Source organism: Hyperolius riggenbachi, chromosome 1, assembly GCF_040937935.1.
Source record: "Hyperolius riggenbachi isolate aHypRig1 chromosome 1, aHypRig1.pri, whole genome shotgun sequence".
Taxonomy (NCBI): domain Eukaryota; kingdom Metazoa; phylum Chordata; class Amphibia; order Anura; family Hyperoliidae; genus Hyperolius; species Hyperolius riggenbachi.
In genome coordinates this window covers 430935102-430961024 of record NC_090646.1, presented here as the reverse complement: position 1 = coordinate 430961024, position 25923 = coordinate 430935102, and the positions used below count along the sequence as shown (strand labels likewise).

The 25923-nt window shown below is 43.3% G+C and overlaps 1 protein-coding gene across 1 annotated transcript in view; it reads right to left on the bottom strand.

Annotated features, from left to right (window-relative positions):
• DAPK1 (death associated protein kinase 1) overlaps positions 1-25923 on the bottom strand; it is a 264648-nt gene that overhangs the window by 113710 nt on the left and 125015 nt on the right. Inside the window, exon 3 of the mRNA XM_068237212.1 lies at positions 2502-2723. Coding sequence (XP_068093313.1) covers positions 2502-2723 — 222 coding nt within the window. The remainder of the gene's footprint in view (positions 1-2501; positions 2724-25923) is intronic.

Below are 25923 nucleotides of genomic sequence, written 5' to 3'. Positions count from 1 at the left end.
GGTTAACGCAAACGCTTTACTTGAACCTGTCTCGTTTCATCCTAGACATCAGCTGACCGCGGTGCTTTAGTGTCCCCCTGTAGGAGTCAAAACACAACGCATTTACCAAATGCCTCCAAAGTTTGCCAAATGTTTTTCTGCATGCTAGTAGAAAAGCATTTGGCAACCTTTGGAGGTTGCCCATCTCAACCAGCCCTAAAGCTGTATGCTACTAACGACAACAGTATTAAAGCCGGTACTCACTGGAAGATGGATCAAGGAACCCACAGTGTCATGACACGATGAACAAATGTTCCCCGATCCATCTTCCTACCTGTGGGAACACGCGATGTCACATAATGGGCGAGAACTAGAGTTTAAAGTGAACCTTAACTGTGGGTGGAAAAAAAAAGTTTCACTTACCCGGGGCTTCCCCAAGCCCCCTGCAGCCATTCTGTGCCCTCGCAGCTCCTCGAGTGTCCTCCGGTCCCCCGCCGCGGCTTAGTTTCATATTCGTCCGACTGATAGACGGCCCCCAGCAATACTGTGCCCTCGCAGCTCCTCTAGTGTCCTCCGGTCCCCCGCCGCGGCTTAGTTTCATATTCGTCCGACTGATAGACGGCCCCCAGCAACACATCCTCTTCTTCGCCTTCCCCGCCGTCAAGCGCGTCATGCGCAAGCATAAATCAGACTTACCGAACAGAGCATAGTGAACTGAAGCATGTTTGTTCATTAAATTATCAAACTTCTACCGTGTGGGAGGAAATCTTAGTGAATTTGGGGGGAAAAAAGTGTAATATACCGAATACAGTATTTTATCAACCAAAATTAATTTTATCGAACTTCCCTTGGTGAATTGAGGCCTATGGTAAGGTGTGTGTGGGAATGTGTGCAGATTCTTACCGCACCTCCCGTATGCCAGCATTTCCCTCCGTGTAGTGGTAGGCACCATCTGACCCAGACAAATACTGCGCAGTACGTCCGCTTGGCAGCCTTGTGACCTTGCTCCCCGTGCGTCTCTGTCCGTGCACTCCCACATTTAGCAGTATTAGGTTTCTGCCCCCCTCCCATTTGCAGAGGACAGAAGTATTTCCAATGATTGGTTTCATCCCTTCCCTTCCCTCCAGGTTAGACAAAGGATAATGCTGGATCTTTCCCAACAGGTTACAATGCCCGCCCTTCCCCTCCGCCCTTTGATGGCTACAGTGTCTGTCTCCCTGTAAGAAACACACACACCCTCCAATGGTTGCAGTACCACTCCCCCACCAACTGATGGCTGCAGTATATGTCCTCTGTAAGACCCCCTTCTGGTGGATAAAGTGTGCTTCTCCCATAAGAATACTACCCTCCTCCAATGGTTGCACAGTGTCAGTCCCCCTGTAAGAAGACCAGCCACCCCCCTACGATGGCTGCGGTGTCTGTGCACTATGAGATCCCCCTCCGATGGCTACATGTTTGTACCCCTATAAGCCCCCCTCCAATGGTTGCAGTGCGAGTCCCCTGTAAGACTGCCCCCCCCCCTGCAATGTATGCAGTATCTGTCTCCCCCCCCCCCTGTAAGGCCTCCTCCTCCAATGGTTGCAGAGTCAGTCCCCCCCAAAGGCTGCAGTGCAGTGTCTGTCCCCACTACTCCAATGGTTGCAGTGTCTGTTCCTCTGTAAGACAACCCCCCTCCCCCCATGATGGCTGCAGTGTCTGCCCCCCCCCCCTGTAAACCCCACCCCTCCTCCATTGGTTGCAGTGTCTGTCCCCCTGTAAGACCTTCCCCCCATGGTTGCAGTTCCAGTCCCCCAGTAAGACACCCCCCCCCCCCCACGATGGCTGCTATGTCTGTTCTACATAACCCCCCTTCCCTTCCATGACTGCAGTGTCTGCAGCATAGAGTGAAGGGAAGCCATGTATACCTCACCCAGTGTGTATAGCTCCTATCTGCGCTCCTCTTCAGCTTTCAGCAAAGCCGTCCAATTTATTGTAATAATGTGCGGCTCCGGAGTGTGTCATGTGATGAACTCAGTAAGTTCATTACATTTAAGGAGAATTATGTGGTGCTCAGAGTGGAAGAAGCACAGGGTAAGGAAGGGTGTAGGCATGGTGCCCACGGCAGGAGACATGCCTGCTCCCCTATAGGTACGCCGCTGCTACTGACTAGTATGTACATATAAGGAAAGGGTATTTTAAAATGAACTGAAATAAGTGATATTACTTCACATAATTCTTCTTTAACGCGCATTTTGTGCATGAAGCCAGTGTGCAGATTACAGGGAATTGCAGTGTTTATCACAGTAATGGATATTTGCCAGGACTTTGTGTTCCATATCAGGCACCCTGCAGTGAAAGTAAACTTGTTACTGACTGGTTTTGTAATGCAAAACCCTCACAGCCTGGATAATGGAGGGCTCTTGAAATAGCAGGCTTCAGTTGGTGTTGTGCCATTCTTGTGCTAGCACAGGAAGCACATTACATCATCCTCTCAGCACCCGAAACACAAACAAGCATGTGAGGGGAAGCTCTGTGGTACTTACAGCTCCAGCATGAGAATGACATCTGTTTTGTTCTCGTACACCTCATGCAGCGTGATCACATTAGGATGTTGGATCTCTTTCAGTATGCTGACCTCCCTCTCAATATCCTCCCGGGTCACCCCACGCCGACTTGATTTGGTTCGTCTCTTTTTGATGAATTTTGCCGCATAGTGCTCCCCTGTGCTCTTCTCCTGGCATTTCTTCACCACTGCAAACTGTCCACTGTAGGAAAACAAAAAGACCTCAATCAAAATACTCTCATTAAAATGACACAGAGACAGTGATACAAAGACTTCCTTTATCTCAAAAATACATTTTTGCTTCTAATTACTCTGCTTTTCCACTTTAATTCCAGTTACATATGTTTTTTTACACTATAACAAAATATCCCTTGAAGAGAGCAGCACCTGCAGCTCCTTGGCACCTGGAACCTTTATTGGGAGCCTTGGATGCTGCAAACAGAGCCAACCTGGTAATAAACCTATGTAAAATTGTTGTTCATTGCAGTTCAGCAGTCTTTGTGCTGCCACCCAATGTACTAATAAAGGCTACGTGCCCAGGGGCCAGATGTGCTGGCACACTTTCACTGAAGATAACTGGAGAAATGCTCTTTTTAAATTAGACATTTGCTGGAAGAGAAGAGGACACCACGACATGTACCCAGACTGGATTTTCCTACATCACAGGACTCATTACAGGACTCATAGCCTGTTAGGGCCCATTCACACTTGTGAGTCGCAAAACACGGGTGATTTCACCGTGATTAGCGTAGTAAAATCACTGTACACACTCACAATTCAGAGCGACCGCGATCAGTGCTTTTATAAGCGGCAATAGCGGCAGTGAGATCATGGCCAAAGGGTTACAATTGCAGTATAAATGGACCTTACTATATATAACACACACGATTCAGTATCCCTATGATCCAAGTCATCTAGTGGTCTACTGACTCCAGTATAACTGACTGGTTACCTTCCAAACAGTTTAAGGAAATTATTTTTTATCTTATTGAACTTCTTATATAATTCTTATTTAAATAAACTAATTTCCAAATACCATCTTAAACCCAATCTCCTCTCTACTAATGTTCTCTTGTCTTCCAATCTGGTCACCTCTTCTCACTCCAGCTTCCAAGACTCCTCTTGATCCTCTCCCCTCCAGTGGAACTCCTCAACACATCTGCCACTCACCCACACTTTCCCTTTTACAGGCTCAACCTAAAAACGTGCCTCTTTAGGCAAGCATACTCTCACTTAGGACACTTTGGCCACTGAACACCATTTTCCCATCTCGTACACAGCCTCCCTTCACCTATTGTCCTATCCCTTAAACCAGCAAACCGTACGGGCTGGGACTCGCTACGTGCACTTTGCAGCAATAGTAAAGCACCCGCGATTTCACTGCTATTCCCAGAGCGATCACGATTTGGCTACTGCAACCACTGATGCGATTGCTCCCAAAATGCTGCAAGCAGTGTTTTGCAATCACACTGCGATAGCAACGCTGCTAGTGGGACCACCCACATAGCTATCTATTGGTGTAGTAAACAGCAAGTGCCGTAAGAGTGCTCCTAGTGTGTCCCAGCCCTAGGGCCGTTTGACCAGGGCTCTCTTGTTTTTGTCGTTGCTGTGCAACGTGGATACACATCTTCCATCTCTATGTAAAGATCTGTAGTTGATTATTTCACTGCAACAGCTGTAATCACCCATTTTTAACTGTTGTATTGTTTATTTTGTATTGTTACACCTTGTATTCTGCTGTGCAGCTCCATGAAAGACGCTGGCGCTATATAAATCAATAATAATAATAATGAAAGCATGATTTGGGGTGGCGGTATATTTTTTTTTTTGTGGAATGGGCAGGGAGACAGACAACCACAACGTTTTGTACTGCATCAAATAGTGCAACAACAGCAGTGATGAGGCTGGTTGATTTTTAATCAGCTTTTTGCTGAAATCTGATTGAGTTAAAGTGGTGCAAGATAGCAGATTAATCGTCACTCCCCAGTCTTTCATCCAGGGAGAGACTGATCAGGGCCTATTTCTACTATTCTCGGATCTGCAGCCTTTCCTTGCAAGTGAGCTGCACCTGGAATTGCTGCCTATATATGTAATGACTTGCTGTCCAGATCGCACTCCAGTAGCGAATCCCTATTGGCGATGACTAAGAGAAAGACAGCCCCAGTGATTGCACTTCAAACAGGACAGAAATAATGTTGCTGATTTGGTTGTAAATGTGCCATCTCTGATACCCTTAACTTTTTTTTTTTTTTTGCAACAGTAAGCTTTTATTGGCATTTTTGAGAAAAGGAAATACAGACTATAAGTAAGTATGCTATAACTAGATGCAGTACAGGTAGTCCCCGACTTATGAACGACCCGCCGATACGAACGGCATGGATTCTGTGTTTCCATGGGAACAAGCCCACATTTTTTTTTTCAAATTTGACTTGTAGATTATGAAAATCTATTTTTAAAAAATTCAAAGAAAAAATTTCTTTTAAACTTGTATAAGCAGATACACAGGGCAGAGGTGACACAGAGGGGGACACTGGAGGCAGAGGGGGACACTGGAGGCAAAGGGGGAAACAGAGGAGGTACAGGGACAGAGATGGCACAGTGCTCCGACTTAAGAAAAGATTCAGGTTAAGAACAAACCTACAGTCCCTTTCTCGTTCGTTAACCGGGGACTACCTGTATATCCTTGTACTGTTGTACAAGGAGGTATAAGAGGACACTTCAGCGCATCCAATGATAATCACAAATGTAAATAGAACAGCCTGGAGGATAAGCACATCAAAAACAGGTGAATATTATTGACACTCCAAGGAGGGGATTTGCCTCCGGCTCCGCTTACCAAAGGACATAAAAGTGGATAAACCATCAATTAAAGAGATTAAAATAAACCAGATAACAAGAAGAGAAAGATGAACGGACATTAAACATAAGTGGTCAACTTTATCCTTCACCTTCAGTTAGGTTATGGTGGAGGTTGACCTTAAAGGTTTGCCCAGGGAATGAGAACCAAGGGAGGGAAAGTAGGGTACCTTAGGGGGAAATATTCCATGAGCCCCATCAATACATACAGTGGTTTGCAAAAGTATTCGGCCCCCTTGAAGTTTTCCACATTTTGTCACATTACTGCCACAAACCTGAATCAATTTTACTGGAATTTCACGTGAAAGACCAATACAAAGTGGTGTACACGTGATAAGTGGTATGAAAATCATACATGATTCCAAACATTTTTTACATGTGTGCGTAATTATTCAGCCCCCTTTCGTCTGAGTGCAGTCAGTTGCCTATAGACATTGACTGATGAGTGCTAATGACTAAATAGAGTGCACCTGTGTGTAATCTAATGTCAGTACAAATACAGCTGCTCTGTGAGGGCCTCAGAGGTTGTCTAAGAGAATATTGGGAGCAACAACACCATGAAGTCCAAAGAACACACCAGACAGGTCAGGGCTAAAGTTATTGAGAAATTTAAAGGTGGATTGGGCTACAAAAAGATTCCCAAAGCCTTGAACATCCCAAGGAGCACTGTTCAAGCGATCATTCAGAAATGGAAGGAGTATGGCACAACTGTAAACCTACCAAGACAAGGCCATCCACCTAAACTCACAGGCCGAACAAGGAGAGCGCTGATCAGGAATGCAGTCAAGAGGCCCATGGTGACTCTGGACGAGCTGCAGAGATCTACAGCTCAGGTCGGGGAATCTGTCCATAGGACAACTATTAGTCGTGGACTGCACAAAGTTGGCCTTTATGGAAAAGTGGGAAGAAGAAAGCCATTGTTAACAGAAAATCATAAGAAGTCCTGTTTGCAGTTTGCCACAAGCCATGTGGGGGACAGAGAAAACATGTGGAAGAAGGTGCTCTGGTCAGATGAGACCATAATGGAACTTTTTGGCCAAAATGCAAAATGCTATGTGTGATGGAAAACTAACACTGCACATCACTCTGAACACATCACCCCCACTGTCAAATATGGTGGTGGCAGCATCATGCTCGGGGGGTGCTTCTCTTCAGCACGGACAGCGAAGCTGGTCAGAGTTAACGGGAAGATGGATGGAGCCAAATACAGGGCAATCTAGGAAAAAAAACCTCTTGGAGTCTGCAAAAGACTTGACTGGGGCAGAGGTTCACCTTCCAGCAGGACAACGACCCTAAACATAAAGCCAGGGCAACAATGGAATGGTTTAAAACAAAACATATCCATGTGTTAGAATGGCCTAGTCAAAGTCCAGATCTAAATCCAATCGAGAACCTGTGGCAAGATCTGAAAACTACTGTTCACAAACGCTGCCCATCTAATCTGACTGAGCTGGAGCTGTTTTGCAAAGAATGGGCAAGGATTTCAGTCTCTAGATGTGCAAAGCTGGTAGAGACACACCCTAAAAGACTGGCAGCTGTAATTGCAGCAAAAGGTGGTTCTACAAAGTATTGACTGAGGGGGCTGAATAATTACGCAACACCCCACTCTGCAGTTTTTTGCGTTTGTTTTTTAAAAGTTTGGAATCATGTATGATTTTCATTCCACTTCTCAGGTGTACACCACTTTGTATTGGCCTTTCACGTGGAATTCCAATAAAATTGATTCATGTTTGTGGCAGTAATATGACAAAATGTGGAAAACTTCAAGGGGGCCGAATACTTTTGCAAACCACTGTATACCATCTCAGAGGTTAGATCACAGAGTCTAGACCAGTTGATAGCTGGGGGCTCAGAACCTACCGCTGGGAAGAGTCTCTGTTGTAGGAGTCTCTCCATTTATAAGTTGCATTGCATTCTAGCAACTGATGGGATATCCACAATGGACCAGGCCAACAATAGAGCTTGTCGGGTGGTAAGGATACTTTTTAGTAGGTTTGTTATGTTTAATGTTTCTGCTGCCTGTATTATGACGCTAACTCTCATTTCTCCCTTTCTACTGTTTACATCTGATCGTGCCAAATGCCTCATATCTGTAAAAACAGCTTTCCATGCCATTGTGTATCACAAAAAATTCCAGGTGTGAGGTTTGTCACACTTGGCGAATAAACTGATTCAGATTCTAAACCGCATTTCAATACCTAGTGGGTCACCAATTTAGAAAAGCCATGCAGCCAGAAACCTGCTGGGAAATCTGATCTGCATGCTTGATATACAGTGGCTTGCAAAAGTATTCGGCCCCCTTGAAGTTTTTCACATTTTGTCACGTGAGAAGTGGAATGAAAATCATACAGGATTCCAAACATTTTTTACAAATCAATAACTGCAAAGTGGGGTGTGCGTAATTATTCGGCCCCCTGAGTCAATACTTTGTAGAACCACCTTTTGCTGCAATTACAGCTGCCAGTCTTTTAGGGTATTTCTCTACCAGCTTTGCACATCTAGAGACTGAAATCCTTGCCCATTCTTCTTTGCAAAACAGCTCCAGCTCAGTCAGATTAGATGGACAGCGTTTTAGAACAGCAGTTTTCAGATCTTGCCACACATTCTCGATTGGATTTAGATCTGTAATTTGACTGGGCCATTCTAACACATTGATATGTTTTGTTTTAAACCATACCATTGTTGCCCTGGCTTTATGTTTAGGGTCATTGTCCTGCTGGAAGGTGAACCTCCGCCCCAGTCTCAAGTCTTTTGCAGTCTCCAAGAGGTTTTCTTTCAAGTTTGCCCTGTATTTGGCTCCATCCATCTTCCCATCAACTCTGACCAGCTTCCCTGTCCCTGCTAAAGAGATGCACCCCTACCCCCCGAGCATGATGCTGCCACCACCATATTTGACAGTGGGGATGGGGTGTTTAGAGTGATGTGCAGTGTTAGTTTTCCGCCCCACACAGCGTTTTGCATTTTGGCCAAAAAGTTCCATTATGGTCTCATCTGCCCAGAGCACCTTCTTCCACATGGTTGCTGTGTCCCATACATGGCTTGTGGCAAACGGCAAACGGGACTTCTTATGCTTTCTGTTAACAATCCCTTTCTTCTTGCCACTCTTCCATAAAGGCCAACTTTGTACAGTGCATGACTAATAGTTGTCCAATGGACAGATTTCCCCCACCTGAGCTGTAGATCTCTGCAGCTTGTCCAGAGTCACCATGGGCCTCTTGACTGCATTTCTGATCAGCGCTCTCCTTGTTCGGCCTGTGAGTTTAGGTGAATGGCCTTGTCTTGGTAGGTGTACAGTTGTGCCATACTCCTTCCATTTCTGAATGATCGCTTGAACAGTGCTCCGTGGGATGTTCAAGGCTTTGGAAATCTTTTTGTAGCCTAAGCCTGCTTTAAATTTCTCAATAACATGATCCCTGACCTGTCTTGTGTGTTCTTTGGACTTCACGGTGTTGTTGCTCCCAATATTCTCAGACAACCTCTGAGGCGCTCACAGAGCAGCTGTATTTGTACTGACATTAGATTACACACAGGAGCACTCTATTTAGTCGTCAGCACTCATCAGGCAATGTCTATAGGCAACTGACTGCACTCAGATTAAAGGGGGCTGAATAATTATGCAAACACCACTTTTGCAGTTATTTATTTGTAAAAAATGTTTGGAATCATGTATGATTTCCGTTCCACTTCTCATGTGTACACCACTTTGTGTTGGTCTTTCATGTGGAATTCCAATAAAATTGATTCATGTTTGTGGCAGTAATATGACAAAATGTGGAAAACTTCAAGGGGGGCGAATACTTTTGCAACCAACTGTAGATGTGTGCAGGATGACAGTCTTGAAGCTTGCAGCATAAACAGTATACTAGTAATGATTGACAGTATTTCTGTCCTCAGAGTTACTCTTTAAGGTAAAATCAACATTGTCACAATGCCAAGTAACTCAAAGAGGGCCTGTTTTCCACAAGCACTCCTGTAAGAACCCTCACTGAAAATGGCACTGATCTCATGAAGTGGTTAGCCACTGAAACTAATGCATACTGCACAGTAAGCTAAAGTGAAAAAGCAGCAAAAACAAAGACGCTTAAAGTTGCAAAATATTCCCTCAAACCCCCCCCCCCCCCCCCCCCACACACACACACAAAACAAACAAACCCCAAAATGTATTGCAAAGCAGAACAACATTTTTTCCTTCACTTCTGTTTTTGTCTGCGTTTTTCATTCAAAATTCGTCACATCGCCTTAAAGCTGATCAGCTCTCCATCCCACAAATCTGTTGTCCCTCTTTGCCAAACCCTTCACAGGCTTCATGCATTAAGATACTTGTCTTGCCTTAAAGTGAACCCGAGTTGAGAGTGATATGGAGGCTGCCATATTTATTTCCTTTTAAGCAACACCAGTTGTCTGGCTGACCTGCTGATTCTCTGTATTATAGTGTACTATGCTTCAGACCTCAAATTTCCACAAGCCCGCTCACTGTGCAGCTCTCCTGCTGCTGTGTGCTGTAACAATTATCTAGAACTATAAGCGGCGAATGGAAGGGGCGAAACTAAGGACAGGCAGAGAGAAGGAAGACTTGACAGTTCCTCCTCGCCCATAATCAACTTTCTGTTCAGTCGAAAATGTACGACTGAGCAGCGCGGGGGCCAAAGGGGGTTCTGTAACGCACAAATAAGCAGTATTACAATTATGTTAATCAAAAACCAGTTCAGGGGCACTTTAAGATCAATTTACAATTTATGTCCAAACCTACAGTTTATTTGTGAACTCGCTCATGAGGTCCACTAACAGAAATGTCCAAGCACCGCCATAGGTAAACTTACTGTGCTACAACCATGGAAGAAAAATAGTAAGAATTCAATGGATCTGCACACAGGAAAGGAGCAAATTATCCTTTGTACTTGTAACTAGCCACACCTCCAGAACCGCTGGAATGCAATGATGTGTCAGCTTAATTGTACAGAGCCACAATAATCCAACATGTATACATACTGTTTCAGATTGGTTGGTCCTCCTCAGTGCATGGCATGGATTAATGTGGCTCGGTTGTGTAACAGAAGCAAAGGGGCCTAGTGTAGAGAGGACCCGAGTGGTCTACCTGGATATATTAAGACTCCATAGGCGAATATTAGGGAGGAGAGGAGGGGGTTGCTGGGTAAGGGGCACTTTATTAACTGCCATAAAAGAAACAATATAAATTAATTCTAACTACTGTATTTTAAACATAATATAAAATAGATGGTTTTCAAAGTAGAAATCAACACGTAAAATGTTATTTTAAATTGCTTTATAAAAGCACTTATACAGCCTCATGTTAGTTTGAGATATTCTGCATCTTTATAGCCTGTTTTTTTTTTTTTTTAAAAGCAGAAAATGGGAAATGATCGCAAAACAGAAAACCCTTAAAAAATAAATAAATCCCAGATTAACGTAAAATAAAAAAAAACAACCTAACAATCTATCATGTCAAGAGAATTCTGAATGAAATCTCCGCAAGCATAAATGAGCATGTAGCACACATCTCTTTTGAAGCAGACACTGCAATCAATTAGTTAAAAGGTAAGACCTCTGTGTTTCCCAAAGCACTTGCAAAATGGTGCCAAGTTTATAATAGACCATGTCAAGCTCTTGTGGTAAAGCTTCAGACTGTTAATCAAGAGATTTGAGATGAGAATTATTTCAAGGTGACCTTGAAGAGATCACAGCCTTTTCCAGCTACTGCGTTTTCTGCTTTATAAAGCTGTGATTTGCATAGTTCAGGAAGTCCAACTTTATTATTTTTGCTTTGAAAAATAGTGCAGGCAGATCCTCTAATGTCTTGATAAAATGCTGCCTCACCCAGGAACCCTTCAACAGCTTCAGGCCACAAAAGCAACACTTCATGTCAGGGCTGTGGAGTCGGTCCAAAAATCCACCGACTCCGACTCAGTTTAGGATTCCACCGACTCCGACTCCTCGACTCCGACTCCTCTAATTTGCATATTACAATTTTGTTGATTAAAAGTATGTAACATGAAATTCGTCTCTTAACTGCCAACGCTTAGGAATTTTACAACACAACTGAAGTGAGAAGGATATGTAGACTACTATATTTATTCCCTTTAGACTAAAACTAGTCCTTGGTAAGAGTACTTGTAAAAGGTACAAACCGGAACAAAGAACATCTATCAGGCCCTAGGCAATGTAAGTGTGGGTACATGTAAGAATGATGTGCAGGTACTCTGCAGGGGAATGAGGAGATGTAAACAGACAACACCTCTGTGTTGAATGTGCACAGCATTCTCAGTGGATTCCCTGCAGCTCTGTGGGGAGTGCATTTGTAGAGTATAGTACTACTGTGTAACAAAATAAACCTGAGACAGATGAAATTAAAGTTTTATACATACCTGGGGCTTCCTCCAGCCGCCTTCAGGATAATCAGTCCCTTGTTGTCCTCCTCCACCACCTGGATCTTCTGCTATGAGTCCAGGTACTTGAGCCAGTCGGGCGTAGTGCGCATGCACACACTCCGCCGCCAGGAGCATACTACACCTGTGCAGCACTATTGCGCAGGTGCAGAATGTTCCTGGCTGTGGGAGCGGCATGCGGCCGTACAGCGCTGACTGGCTGAATTACCAGGACTCAGCAGAAGATCCGGGTGGTGGAGGACAGCGAGGGACTGATTAGCCTGAAGGGGGCTGGAGGAAGCCCCAGGTATGTATAAAACTTTACTTTTCATCCGTCTCAGTTACCCTTTAATTTGTAGTCACCAAACCAAATTTTAACATATCAAATTATTTGATTTCATCAGCAAAGGGAGTGCATACATTTGCATAAATCAGCATCAATGCAGAATTATTTCCATCTCGTTGACCATCTCTATTAGTGACACAGCTACACATCAGGCTTTATTCTTACAGCATAGATGTTATTTAGTATATATAAGAGATTCCTGTGTACACATCATATATACAGTCACAATCAGATATGTATATCTGACCTTAAAAATACGGGGACTGCTTTATTGAAGCAGCACAAGTAACTAATTTTGATTGATTTATTTCATTTTTGTGGACTAAGCACAGCTATTACTGTATATATAGTGTATATATACATTATTTTTAATGACTATTATCTGAGAAATAGAACATTTTATCATATTTTCTATTTAAATTACAGTTACAAATTCATTAGGAGTCGGAGTCGGTGCATTTTTTCCCGACTCTGACTCCAGGCACCCAAAATTGCCCGACTCCACGACTCCGACTCCACGACTCCACAGCCCTGCTTCATGTGAAAGACAGCCACTGCAAACATTACTTCCAGCCACCAAACCTCCCACCTTTCAAGAGACAGATGACATATGGACAGAGAAAAAAAACCCCTAGAATCCTGTATTTGTCCCATTGTGGAAGCACGCATTGTGTTGGATGAGTTAATTTAACGCCAGCATAGCTGCCCTAAATGAAACGGGCACGGGCAAAGCTTTGCAGTTTACCTTCATATTCAAGGATATGTGGAACCAACAATCTCTGAGTTCTGGAGGCGTTCTAAGTAGCTAAACTATCATGTGAGCTGGGAAAAGGTTTTTTTAAAGCTTTTTCTGTGACTGATTGCTGTACTCAGAGCTCTTCGTATATTAATGTGATTGAATGAACCAACATTTTTCGTTTAAAAAACAGAGGATAAACACCATGAAGACTGTATGGCATACACATTTCAGCACCAGAGCTAAAAATGGTCAAAAAATAGGCGGTTCCTAGGGTCTAAAAAAATGTTTAAAAACAATTTAAAACCTGGGTGCCCATTAGGTAGATCTTGATCTACTGGTAGATTGCAAAGGACTTCTGGACAGTTCCCACACACCCTGCCTGAGTGACATGTGCATTGTACTTAGTCTTTTGGATGTGCTAAAGCTGAGTACACAAGTACGATAACGATCGTTCGAAAACGAACGATAACGACAATCGGACCGATAATCGTGCGTTCCAAATTTTCCAACGATCTTTTTTTGGACGATAACGACCGTTATCGTTCAATCCGACCGATCCAACCCGGCGGATTTTTTGGAAAGATAATCGTTCAATCGTTGCAGTGTGTACAAAGATCGTCCGATAATGATTATCTGTGGAGTAGTACGCATGTTCTTATTGCCTGTCATAACGTCACTCCCGTTTGCGCACGCACTTTTTTATCGTTCGTCGTTCAGTACTTTACACTTATATCGTTCACGTGTGTACACAATCGTTCATTACGAACAATCTTTTTGGTCTAATTTGAATATCGTGTAAACGTCACGAATCGTACGTAACGAACGATCTTTATCGGACGTGTATACGAACCTTAAGTCTTATATGCTGTCCTGTTTTGCACAGCAGTGTGTAGAGGATTATGAGCAAGGCAAGGAGCCATACATTTAGAAGCATTATGTGCTACAGCTGATAAAAATTTGGCCGGACACTGAGCATTATACTGTGTCTATTTCGTCAAGCTCTGTTCTATTTAGTTTACTGTGGAGGACTCTATGATATGCATTAAACAACAAGCGACGCCCATGCTAAGCTAGAAATAAAAAACACATAAGTAGATAAATACTACTTCTACTTACATAACAGATGTATTGTGCTATCCACGTAATGATTCCTGTGATTTTTATAAAGGAAAAGCAGAAAATCCTATTCTAGGCAGTGGCCATCTTGCCAAGCTAATGCTGACATCATATCCTCCCTAACTCTGGTTTCCCCCCCTCCCCTCCCTTCTCTTGCTCATTGTGTATTCATCAGCTGCCCTCCTCCCATAACTTCAGACACTCCCACTGAGGTGTATACTAACAACTGAATGAATAATCTGGGCCCTGGATACATGAAAGAATATGTTGCAGCCGCGTAGCAATCCCCGCATTCTCAGATCCACAGGTTCTAATAATCTAGTCATACCCAGAGTCCACTTGGAAACTTTTGGTCCCAAAGCCTTCAGTCATGCTGCCCCTACGTTTTGGAACTCCTTACCTCAACAGATCAGGACAGCTCCATCCCTGGACGTGTTTAAATCCAGACTGAAAACCCACCTGTTCCGTTTGGCATTTGCAGAAATATAACTTTTGTTGTGTGAATACTTCATCCTACTACCAATTACTGAATCAGAGAGAGCCTAAGCGCTTTGAGTCCTATGGGAGAAAAGCGCTATAGAAAGGTTATTGTATTGTATTAACTGCACTGTCTTATTTACACATCCAATCACTGAGTCACCTCAGCCTTGCTTGTAAACACAAGTAATCAGAGGGTGTTTCTGATATGCAGCTAGACAGGGAAATAAATGGAAGAGGAGGAATATGTTATAGATAAAAAGAACTCCCAGCATTCAACTCTTTGGCACTGTTTGGCACTAGGGCCAGTGCTCCTACAAACCATAAAGCAGAAAAAGTTTTGCAAGTTTTGAATGCAGGATTAGCATCTTTATCACTTAATACACTTAGACCAGTTACTGTTGAAATTTGATATTTATGGGGACAATACCGCTTTAAATGGTGACTTGTGGTAATCACTAATGGGCCACCACTGTGCATATGTTGCAGTTGTGGCTGCATCTATAGGTAGGTTGTACCCGGTAGATCAGTTTCAATTTGTAGTTTTCAAAGTAGCTTGCAAGCCAAAAAAGTGTGGGCAGCTCTGATTAAAATGGTGGTAAGAGGTGGACATTTAAATTGTTTTGAGAAACTTTTTTACACTCCTATTCTCCATGTTATTTACCCACCCTTGGAGGCAAGGATTATTGTTTTTATTTTGGTAAGCAACTTTCCCTGTGGGGTTCTCACAGACCTGAGTTCTTCCCACACGCACAGTGGTTGGTTGTGAGCAGGCAACCCCAGTTTGGGAGTGATCTTCCCTCACTTTATAAATTTTCTTCTACATACTACACTAGATTTGTTTGTACTTCTCCTGAAGCCAAGACAAGTACTCTTGTTGCCAATAGTGTCAGGGAGAAGGAAATTCCTCCCCTTTAACCTTTTTCAGTCTGCCTGTTGGTGCTCTCAAGTGCACATAAAATCCACTAACAATATTGTTTTTATTAGCTCCACAAAGCAACCATAATTGACAACAAAAGTCAGATACTTTGCACACTGATCCTCAATTCTTATTTAACCCCAGGATTTTCTGCGCTTTCTGCTGAAGTACATCATGACTGTGCAGTGAATGGCCACTGTAACAGTAATCGGGACAGACTATGGTAAAGCAGCTGCTTCTAGGCTTCATTATGCCTTGTGAAAGAATAGGTATAATATAGCTACAACATAAAAAAGCTCTTCTACAGAGAAAGTCTTCATGGTATATAGCTCAGCAACTAGTAATGTGAACGATATTATGCATGTTTAAGTTTCAAGCGCACTTTTGACAGGCTTGTGTGCGAACAAATGCTTCAGTAATAACAGTGATTTGTTGGGTGATCTTCTAATACCTATTGAATTACTGCTGAATTATAACCCCGGAATCAATCTTTTCACTGCGCTTGGCAGGCTGCCCTCAGTCCCCTGTGTGGATGTCTTAAGCCAACGACTAGTCATGAATTCTCCCACTAGCCAAAAGGATGTTTAGCTGTCACATCAAAACAATGAGTCAGGTGGCACGTCAAGTCAACTGCGATAGATGACCTTGAGCTGAAAAAATTGCACGTGCTGTCCCAGACAAATGCCTTCACAGACAGCACACAGCAACAAGGGTAATTACACTGTACTATACACTAATCCCATTTCCATAGCAACCTATAAGATATAAGATCCCAAGTAGCCCTCATGTGAAACAAATATAAATATTATAGCAAGATTTTGATTGCATGAGGTTTTTGAGAATATATACGGTATGTATATCTATAGCAATCACAGTCTGCTAACAGCACACAAATTAAATGTTTACATGCTTTTATTGTATTATTATTCACAGTGCAGGTGGAAAAGATATGTGAACCCTTGGATTTAATAACTGGTTGAACCTCATTTGGCAGCAATAACTTCGACCAAATGTTTCCTGCAGTTGCAGATCACACATGCTCAGCGGTCAAGAGTAATTCTTGATCATTCCTCTTTACAGAACTGTTTCAGTTCAACAATATTCTTGAGAGGTCTGATGTAAATCGCTTTCTTGAGGTCATGCCATAGCATCTCAATTGGGTTGAGGTCAGGACTGACTGGGGCACTCCAGAAGGCGTATTTTCCTCTGTTTAAGCCATTCTGTTGATTTAAGTCTATGCTTTGGGTTGTTGTCCTCTTGCAACACCCATCTTCTGCTGAGCTTCAGCTGGTGGACAGATGGCCTTATGCTGGGTACACACCATGCGTTTTCCCACTCGATCCGCGGGTTTGATCGGGATAGATTTGACTATTTCCAACATGCTCGATTCGAGCTTCGATCTTTCCTGCCGTCGATTTTGCATACTCAACATGCAAATCGACGGCAGGAACGATCGAAGCCTGAATCGAGCATGTCAGAAATAGTCGAATCGATCACGATCGACCAGCGGGTCGAGCGGGAAAACGCATGATGTATACCCAGCATTAAAGAGAATCCGAGGTGGGTTTGAAAAATCCTATTAGGACACAGAGGCAAGTACTGTATACAATGAGCAGCCTCTGTGTCCTTACACACCGTCTCCAGGCTCCCCTGGGCTCTGCTGTCCCCTATAGAAAAAAATACACCAGGCTAGCGACACGCAGATTGTCGCTAGCTGGCTGTTTACCTGAAAGGCTGTCAGTCTCGCCGCTCCCCCGCCTCCTCTATAGCGCGGCTCCCCACCTGTTTCCCTTCCCTCCTGCCTCCGTAAGCTGATTGGAGGAAGCTTATGGGGAGCCGTGCTATAGAGGGGTCTAAATCCATCCTGGTTCTGACGCAGAAGAGCAGCCCCAGAGCATGATGTCCCCACCACCATACTTCACAGTTGGGATGAGGTTTTGATGTTGGTGTGCAGTGCCTCTTTCTCCACACATAGCAGCAACAGCATGCTGCAGATTCTCGGATCACTCTGCACCGCTTCACAAAACCAGAACGCAATGGAAACTGTTTCACTGCCGTGCATTGGTTACAGTGCAGCCGCGGTGTGATATGTAGCCGCATTGCACCGCGTACAGTGGAAACAGGCCGTAACAAGGATGTTAGCATATGCCAGAGACTTTTATAAGACTTCAGCTGACACTCTAGGATTCTTCCTCACCTCATTGAGTATTCTGCTCTGTGCTCTTGCAGTACTCTTTACAGGACGGCCACTCCCAGGGATAGTTGCAGCAGTGCTGAACTTTTTCCAATCATATACAATTTGTCTTACCTTGGACTGATAAACTGCAAGGCTTTTGGAGATACTTTTATAACCCTCTGTCTGTATGTCCTGACACTCATTCAGCTGCTCCTTGTTGTACTTTGCCTGAGGAAGCGGGCAACAGACCGAGAAACGCGTTGCAGATGTTATTGGATTAAGACAAATGTTCAATACGTTTTAGATACATTATTGTTGTGTCATCTATGAGGTGGTAAGTCCACCAGTACCCCACAATTTAAACGGGTTTTTAATATATTTTATACTTTTTGGCGCCTCTGTATACACAAATCATTGGATATCCATGGGCATTTCTGCCCTTTTTCTTCCCATCTACGGAGAGCAACTTCTTAGCCTGAGTTGGGACAGAATAATCTCCCCATCTGCACATATAGTGGTTGCCTGTGGCGGCAACCCATGTTTGTGAGTAAAATGTCTACTAACCATTGCTACTAATACTAATCAACAGTATTACACTAGTCGGGGCTCTCAAATTTTTCTTTTCATCTTACATAAGGGAGTTGTTTGTGTTAGGCACAGGAGAGGGGAGGTTAATGTTAGGCAGAAGTGAGGTAAAGTTCGTGTTAGGCACAGAAAATAAGAGATTAGGGTTAGGCAAGAGGAGAGTTGAGGTTAGTGTTAGGGTGGCCACTAACGATCCAATCTTTTTAATTCAATCTTACCAATTCTATGTAATATAAGGGACTGCCTATAGTATATTTTCAATAAATTCACTCAGTTTACTCTTCTACTACATAGATTTGGTAAGATTGGATGAAAAAGATTGGATCATTAGTGGCCACATGGAGATTAGTGTTAGCCACAAGAGAGGTGGAAGTTAGTGTTAGACAGAAGAGAAGTGGAGGTTAGCAATAGACAGAGAAGAGGAGTAAGAGGTGGACAGAGGAGAGTGTGCGAGGGCCCTACACTTCTTCAACCAGGACCTTAAAGAGACTAACAACATTTTCAGCCTTATTTCTTCTATCCTATAAATTCCTATACCTGTTCTAACGTGATCTGTCTTACTGCAGCCCTTCCTAGTTGCACAGTGGCTGTATTATCTCTGTTATATAATCTAATCTTTCCTTTGTCAGCTTTATTGGCTCAGGCAGGAATGTGCTGCTCTGCTATGATAGGTAGAAGTTATACACTCCCTCTCCACGCCTCCTCCAGGCTCTGTATGAGTCACAAACTGAGCTTCTCTCAGCCTATCACAGTTTTTTGTTTGTAAACACTGCATAAAAAAAGCAATTACAAGCCAGGATTGCAGTAGGGAGTGGCAGAAACAGCAAAGAGGGGCCCAGGAGAACCTAATAAATAGAATGGTATGCCTTTTATTGTAAGAATTTTAGAGTACAGATTCTCTTTAAGCAATCAACATCTGTACCATCAGCCAGCCAGACTGTTGGCTGAAATAAAGTGATTATTGGGCATGTTAGAAATTCAGGTAAATCATTTACACTGTAGGAGTCAGGAATAGTCATGCCCATGTCTAGGAGAAGTCTTGGAAAAGAAGGTGATCAGTTTGGTCAGGTGATAAATATTTAAAGCAGACCTCAACTCAGAATTTCTCTCTGCTCTAAAAGATACACAACAGCATAATAACCTTTAAAAACTAAAAAACATTTCGTTGTTACTGCCGATATAAATCCTAAAATAAATCTGCACAGTTTCTACTCCCTGATTCATGGAAGCAGACATATTGTTTACAGCCTGTGCTTTCATATGAGCTTATCTGCCATAGGCAGTCATAGAACACAGGGGGAAGATCAAATTACAGCTTGTGATTAGACACAAATGAGTGGGAATTACACAGACTAAACTCTTTAACCACTTTAGGATCCTTGGAACACATATCCACGCCCCTTTAAACTACACGTGCGGATCAGGGGGGTAGATATGCGTACTGCTGCCTTACCGTCGCGTTCACGATCCCCGCGCTGTTTACCGCCGATCCACCATCACAGCCCCCTCCATCTGTGATCAGGATGTGAGAATCTTTTGATTCTCAATCCCAAACACCATTCCCGTGTCTTCGCAGAGCTTGTTAACGTCTCATAAGCTCTCAGACCCAACGCTTCCGTGTTCGGCTGTGTTCTATTAATAGAAACACGGTCTCAATAGCACCATCTTGTGGCCAAAAAGTAAAATACACCTATTTATGCCACTATACTGTTTTCCATAGAAAGTTTATTATTTTTTTATTTTATTTTATTACTTTTAACCCCTTCCATCCCTGCCCCACAGTTACAGAAATAAGACACTTGTTACATTTCTTTTAAAAAAATTACATCATTTTTTTTTTCTTTTACATAAATAGTTACCTTAGGGACTTTTCTAATACGGATGTCATGAGAGTATATTTTTTCAAAAAAAAAGTTCTTGTAATAAGTGAAAAAGTATTAAAAATCCCTAAATGGAAAAATGCTCCTTCATTTCCAGTTAAAATATTATCACCATACATTGTACTAGGGACACAATTTAAATGTTGTAATAAACCGGACAAATAAATTGTGTGGGTTTAATGTACCAAATATAATGGCTGAAATGTACCAAATATAATGGCTGAAAACTGAGAAATCATTTTTTCTTTTTTTTTCCTTATTCCCTTTACAATGCATATAACATTAAATAATTCAGAGCAAAAACTATCACCCAAAGAAAGCATAATTTGTTGCGAAAAAAAAACCCAATATATAGATCATTTCAGTGTGATAAGTAACAATAAAGTTACCGCTGAATGAATGGGAGGAAGGCTGAAATGTGAAAGTTGTTTTGGTTTTTAAGGGAAAAAAACTGTGATCCTGAAGTGGTTAAATACATACAGGGAGCATTTCTGTTAGGTTTTCCTTGTGTCTTGTGCAAGGATCCAGGTACACTTTAAAGAGAAACTCCGACCAAGAATTGAACTTTATCCCAATCAGTAGCGGATACCCACTTTTACATGAGAAAAATAATGATTTTCACAAACAGACCATCAGAGGGCGCTGTATGACTGATTTTGTGCTGAAACCCCTCCCACAAGAGGCTCTGGTACCGTACGGTACTCTGGGCAAACTGTCACAATGTAACAATGTTCAGACAGGAAATAGCTGTCTGTTAAAGCCAGACCAGCTAGAAACAGCTCCATAATCTGCCCACAGTAACAATGTCACCATGTAATACAAGTCAGAATGTGAATCTGGGAGAGGAAAGATTTTACAATGAGCAAACACTGACTAAATCATGTATACATAATTATTGTAAAAATGAAGCACTTTTTTTATTACATTATTTTCACTGGAGTTCCTCTTTAAGTTTCTGATTTGCTAGTCATGAGCATGTGCTAAAGCAGGATGTGATCACAGCAAATAAGAGCTTTGCAAATGATCAGCTCATCAAACAAAACACATGCTTCTCCATGAGTTCTCCTAGACATGACCATCACTAGTCAGGAAATGATTACATTTCTTCTAAAACAAAAAGTGTCCAGTTGAAGCTACCTTATTTTCCTTTGGATAAATCATGACCTATAATCGCTGAGAACCTTCACAGAAATACTCACCTCTATGTACAGACAACACTTTTTCCTGCACTTGTCAGTTTCTGACTGCAGAAAGTGCTGGAGACCCAGCGAGAAGTAGTTTCCTCTTTACTGCTAGGAATTGTGAAACTCCCAGCTGTGCTGTGCCAGCAGCACTTCTGCAATAAGTCATATCTGCAATTCAGCAAACACTCCACATTCCAATCTCGCCAGACTCAGGAGACAGACTTGTCTCCACACAAAGTATGCCACAATTATCTCTAAAGTAACTCTGAAATGACAAAAGTAATTGCCACTTATTCTTTATTCCATATTCAACAGATAACAGATGTTGCTTTAGAGTTGTGATCCAATACAATATTTGAAACAAAACAAATTAAAATAGCATGAATAAAAATAATAGGACCCGGGGGGGCGTGGCCGCCGGAGACCAGGACGGCAGCGTGAGAGAGCAGCTCCGCTCAAAGCAGCACAAAAGCGGCGAAAAAAACACAGCCTGAGCCACAATATCCATTCCAAACATGGAGGATCCACAAATGGAAACAGACGCCAACCGCAAGAGGAAGAAAAACAAACTCAAAAAGCTTCCTGACCTATTTGCGGAGATGAAGCAGAGAGCGGCCCGAGGAAAGCAAGATGGCGCTGACTCTCCGAGGCCTAATGACGCAGCACTCGCCGCTCCACAGACAATCACCGCTGAACATGCCACAGCGGACTGGGGAAACGGAGAAAAAGACCCTTCCGACTCCAACTCAGACCCGGGCTCTCCTTCTACCCGGAGTCCGCAGAAATCCAGGATGAAACTACAACAGGACACGGAGCAGGTAGGCCTGAGGCATACAAGCACTGACACATTAGCCGCCATTGAAAACTTCCCGGCCACAGCAGAGCCTATCTCGCAAGCATACTTAAAAGACCTTATGCTTTCTTTTAGATCCTCACTACTGATAGACTTGCAAAACCATACCGCTAAAATGCAGACCGAGATCAAAGAGACCCAGGAGAGAGTATCTTACACAGAAGACAAACTCGCCGACATTGCGACAGAGTTTAATAATATGGTGGATGTAGTAGACCACAACTCCACAGATATTACATGGCTTAAGAAAAAATCAACAGACCTAGAAGACAGAAACCGCAGGTCCAACCTAAAATTCCGCGGCATTCCAGAATCTATTACAAACATGGAAATTAAGCCTTACCTGTATAACCTGCTTAAAAAGGTCTTCCCAGATTGCTCTCCCCTGGAATTGTCTATAGAAAGGGCCCACAGGCTCCCAAAACCACCACAACTCGCTGAGACTATCCCCAGAGACATCATCGCCAATTTTCAATTCTTCCATATCAAAGAAGAACTCCTTTTTTTCATACGGAAAAATGGTTCTCTCCCTGAGCCTTATAACAAAATTTCACTTTATGCAGATCTTTCCGCTGTGACATTGCAGCAAAGGAAATCGCTCTCGCTATTCACAAAACACCTCAGAGACATACAAATAGCGTACAGATGGGGATTCCCCACCAAAATCCTGATTAAAAAAGAGGGCAAAACCTTGGCAATTTCCTCCCCAGAAGAAGGGATGCGTTTTCTTAAAGAACACAAACTTCCATTACCTAAACGGCCCAACTCAAGCAACCCCTTCTCTCATACATCTGCAACAGAGCCTGGCTGGAAAAAAGTCACTTGAATTATCTTCACTGCTGCCTGAGTACCAGGTTTTTTCCTTTGGTTGAACTGTTTGGGTTCCGCTGATGGCTTCGCTGTTTAAGGATACTCTTTGCCCCCCGAGTATTCTCCCTAGCCATGAGCTAGGCAACCCTACCTACCCAGCTCTTGACGTTTCTATCTGGTTCATACTTTGTGTAATATTTAGATATTCAACTGTTTTTGTCGCTCTAAGGCTCTACTTAAAGGGATTGATAAGTTCGTGCTCTCTTGTTACGATTTCAACAAATATTCTCTGTGTATGTGTTAAAGCATTTAGAATTAAATATAGCTATGAACACTCCTCATTCATATCATCCCTAACTTAAAATGACTCTCAGATGCCTATCCATCAATGCACATGGGCTCAATACCCCACAGAAGAGATTTGCCCTGTGGAGAGAAGCAACAACCAATAAGTCAGATATCCTCTTTGTACAAGAGTCGCATTTCGCAGAGGGCAAAACTCCAAAATTCTCACACAAAAATTACCCAACTATAATCCTCAGTAACTTCACCAAAAAGAAAAGAGGGGTTTTCATAGCTATGCATACATCTCTATCTGTTCAGATCCTATCAGAAACCAAGGATCCGCAAGGCAGATATATAATTGTGGTATGCAACATTAATAACAGTATATTCACCCTGATTAATGTTTACTCCCCCAATACAGGTCAGATTGCCTTTTTCCGATCTCTCCTCAAAAAAGCTAAGCCCCTAATCCAAGGCACACTTCTCATAGGAGGAGATTTTAATACCTGTATCTACCCACCTCTAGACCTCTCTAATCAAAAAGCGAGACAAAGGCCCTCTTTACATAAGCTACTGTTACAGGAAAACTTAATAGACCCATGGAGGGCACAACACAGCTCGGAGAAGGATTTCACACATTTCTCTTTGATTCATAGAAGTTACTCGAGAATCGATTTCTTTTTAACAAACCTAGCTTCCCTACAAAAATTCTCCTCAACCAGCATAGGTACAATCAGCTGGTCAGACCATGCACCAGTTCACTGCACCATTTCACTTAAAACTCCAACAGGATCAAGGCCCCCATGGAGGCTGAACAACAGCCTTTTAACCATCAGATAAGGGGGGCAATACAGTCCTAATGACTACCTTTGATTACCGCAAGATGTGCCTTGATCTCCTCGGCCGTCCGGGATGCTATCGGAGGGTTTCTCCGTCTAGATTGATTAAAGCTATGGGTGAACTAGGGACGCTCATTGATGGGGCACTACGAGATGGCATTATAGACGCAAAAACGGCGGATTTTTTAAAGGTGGTGGATCCGATTATCCCCACCTTTTATGCGCTACCTAAGGTACATAAGCGCCTTATAAATCCCCCCGGTAGACCCATTGTGTCAAGCAGGGGTGCTTTCACTGAGAAAGTGAGCATCTACATCGATAGGCACCTACAATCCCATGTACAGGGCCTTCCTTCATACATCAAGGACACGACGCAGCTTTTACGGGTTCTTGATGGACTTACAGTACCACCGGGGACCCTTCTCGTGTCCTTGGATGTGGAGGCCCTGTATACGAGCATCCCGCACGGCGGAGGAGTCAGGGCAGTGGCCACATTCTTGAACGAGCGCGCGTGTACTGAAAGGGGACACAACGACTTCTTACTGGGTCTTTTAGAATTGCTTCTTACCAACAACATATTTGTTTTTGATGGGTCCCACTACCTCCAGATGCAGGGCGCAGCGATGGGCACCACCTGTGCCCCGTCCTATGCCAATCTGTACCTGGGGGAGTGGGAGCGCGCTGTGTTCGCAGACGAGGACTTGGAGATGTACCTGTGCCACATCTTGTCGTGGCACAGGTACATCGACGACATCCTCGTCTTGTGGACTGGCACAGGTTCTGATCTGAACGATTTTATTGCCAGACTCAATAACAACACTCGCAATCTAGCATTTACTGTAACATCTGATCCTGCAACGATCCCCTTCCTTGATATACGTATATCGAGTGATGCGATGGGACGTATTACTACTGATTTGTATAGAAAAGAGACGGCTACTAATGCATTATTGCACGCTTCGAGCTTTCATCCATCCCATACGATTAGGGGTATACCCACTGGCCAATATATGAGAGTGAGACGGAATTGTTCGTCTGAAGAAACATTTCAGTCCCAGGCTAATCAACTACGGGCGAGATTTCGCAGCAGGGGATATCCCGATGCTACATTGCGACGGGCATTCAATAGGGTCAGGGAAAGGGATCGTTCCAGTCTTTTGATGCAGCATTCTGATCGGAAAACCCAGTCACAAATACCGGAATTACGGTTTATAACGAAATACTGTGCGCAACACACCAAACTAAGACAAATCTTACTAAAACATTGGTATTTACTTTTGAACGACCCGGTGATAGGTCATGTGTTCCCTGAGCGCCCCATTGTTACCTTTAGGAGGGCTACATCTCTACGAGATACTCTAGTACAGAGTCATTTCGGGGGGGTCAATCCTAGACGTCATTGCATTGTATTGGGGACTTATACCTGTGGGGGCTGTCCCTATTGTCAATTCATAAAAGTAGGGAGAACAGTTACACTACCCAACGGTAGATCCCACACCTTAAAACATTATGTGAACTGCCAAACTGAACTGGTGGTCTACATGTTGATTTGCCCCTGTGGGGCGTTTTACATAGGCAAAACAAAGAGAAACCTGTGGAGACGTATCTCTGAGCACATGCAAAATATTGGTAATAAAGAATCCTGCACCCCCATTGCCCGACATGTGAGGCAGTGCCCCACGTGTACTGGCAGGAAACTACGTTTCGTAGGACTCGATAGGATCCATGGTACTATACGAGGGGGGAATTTTGATCGCCTTCTCCTTCAGAGAGAAACAAGGTGGATTTTTGAGCTCCAGGCATGTCAGTCACCAGGTTTAAACGAGGCTTTTAGTTATGCCTCGTTTTTACCCCTTTGATATATAGGTGGCGTTTACCCACCATTTCAGTCCCCCTTTTTTTCCCCTCTCCTTTCTGTCGTGTTTCGGTTGGCGGTCGTTCCACCTCTGCCACG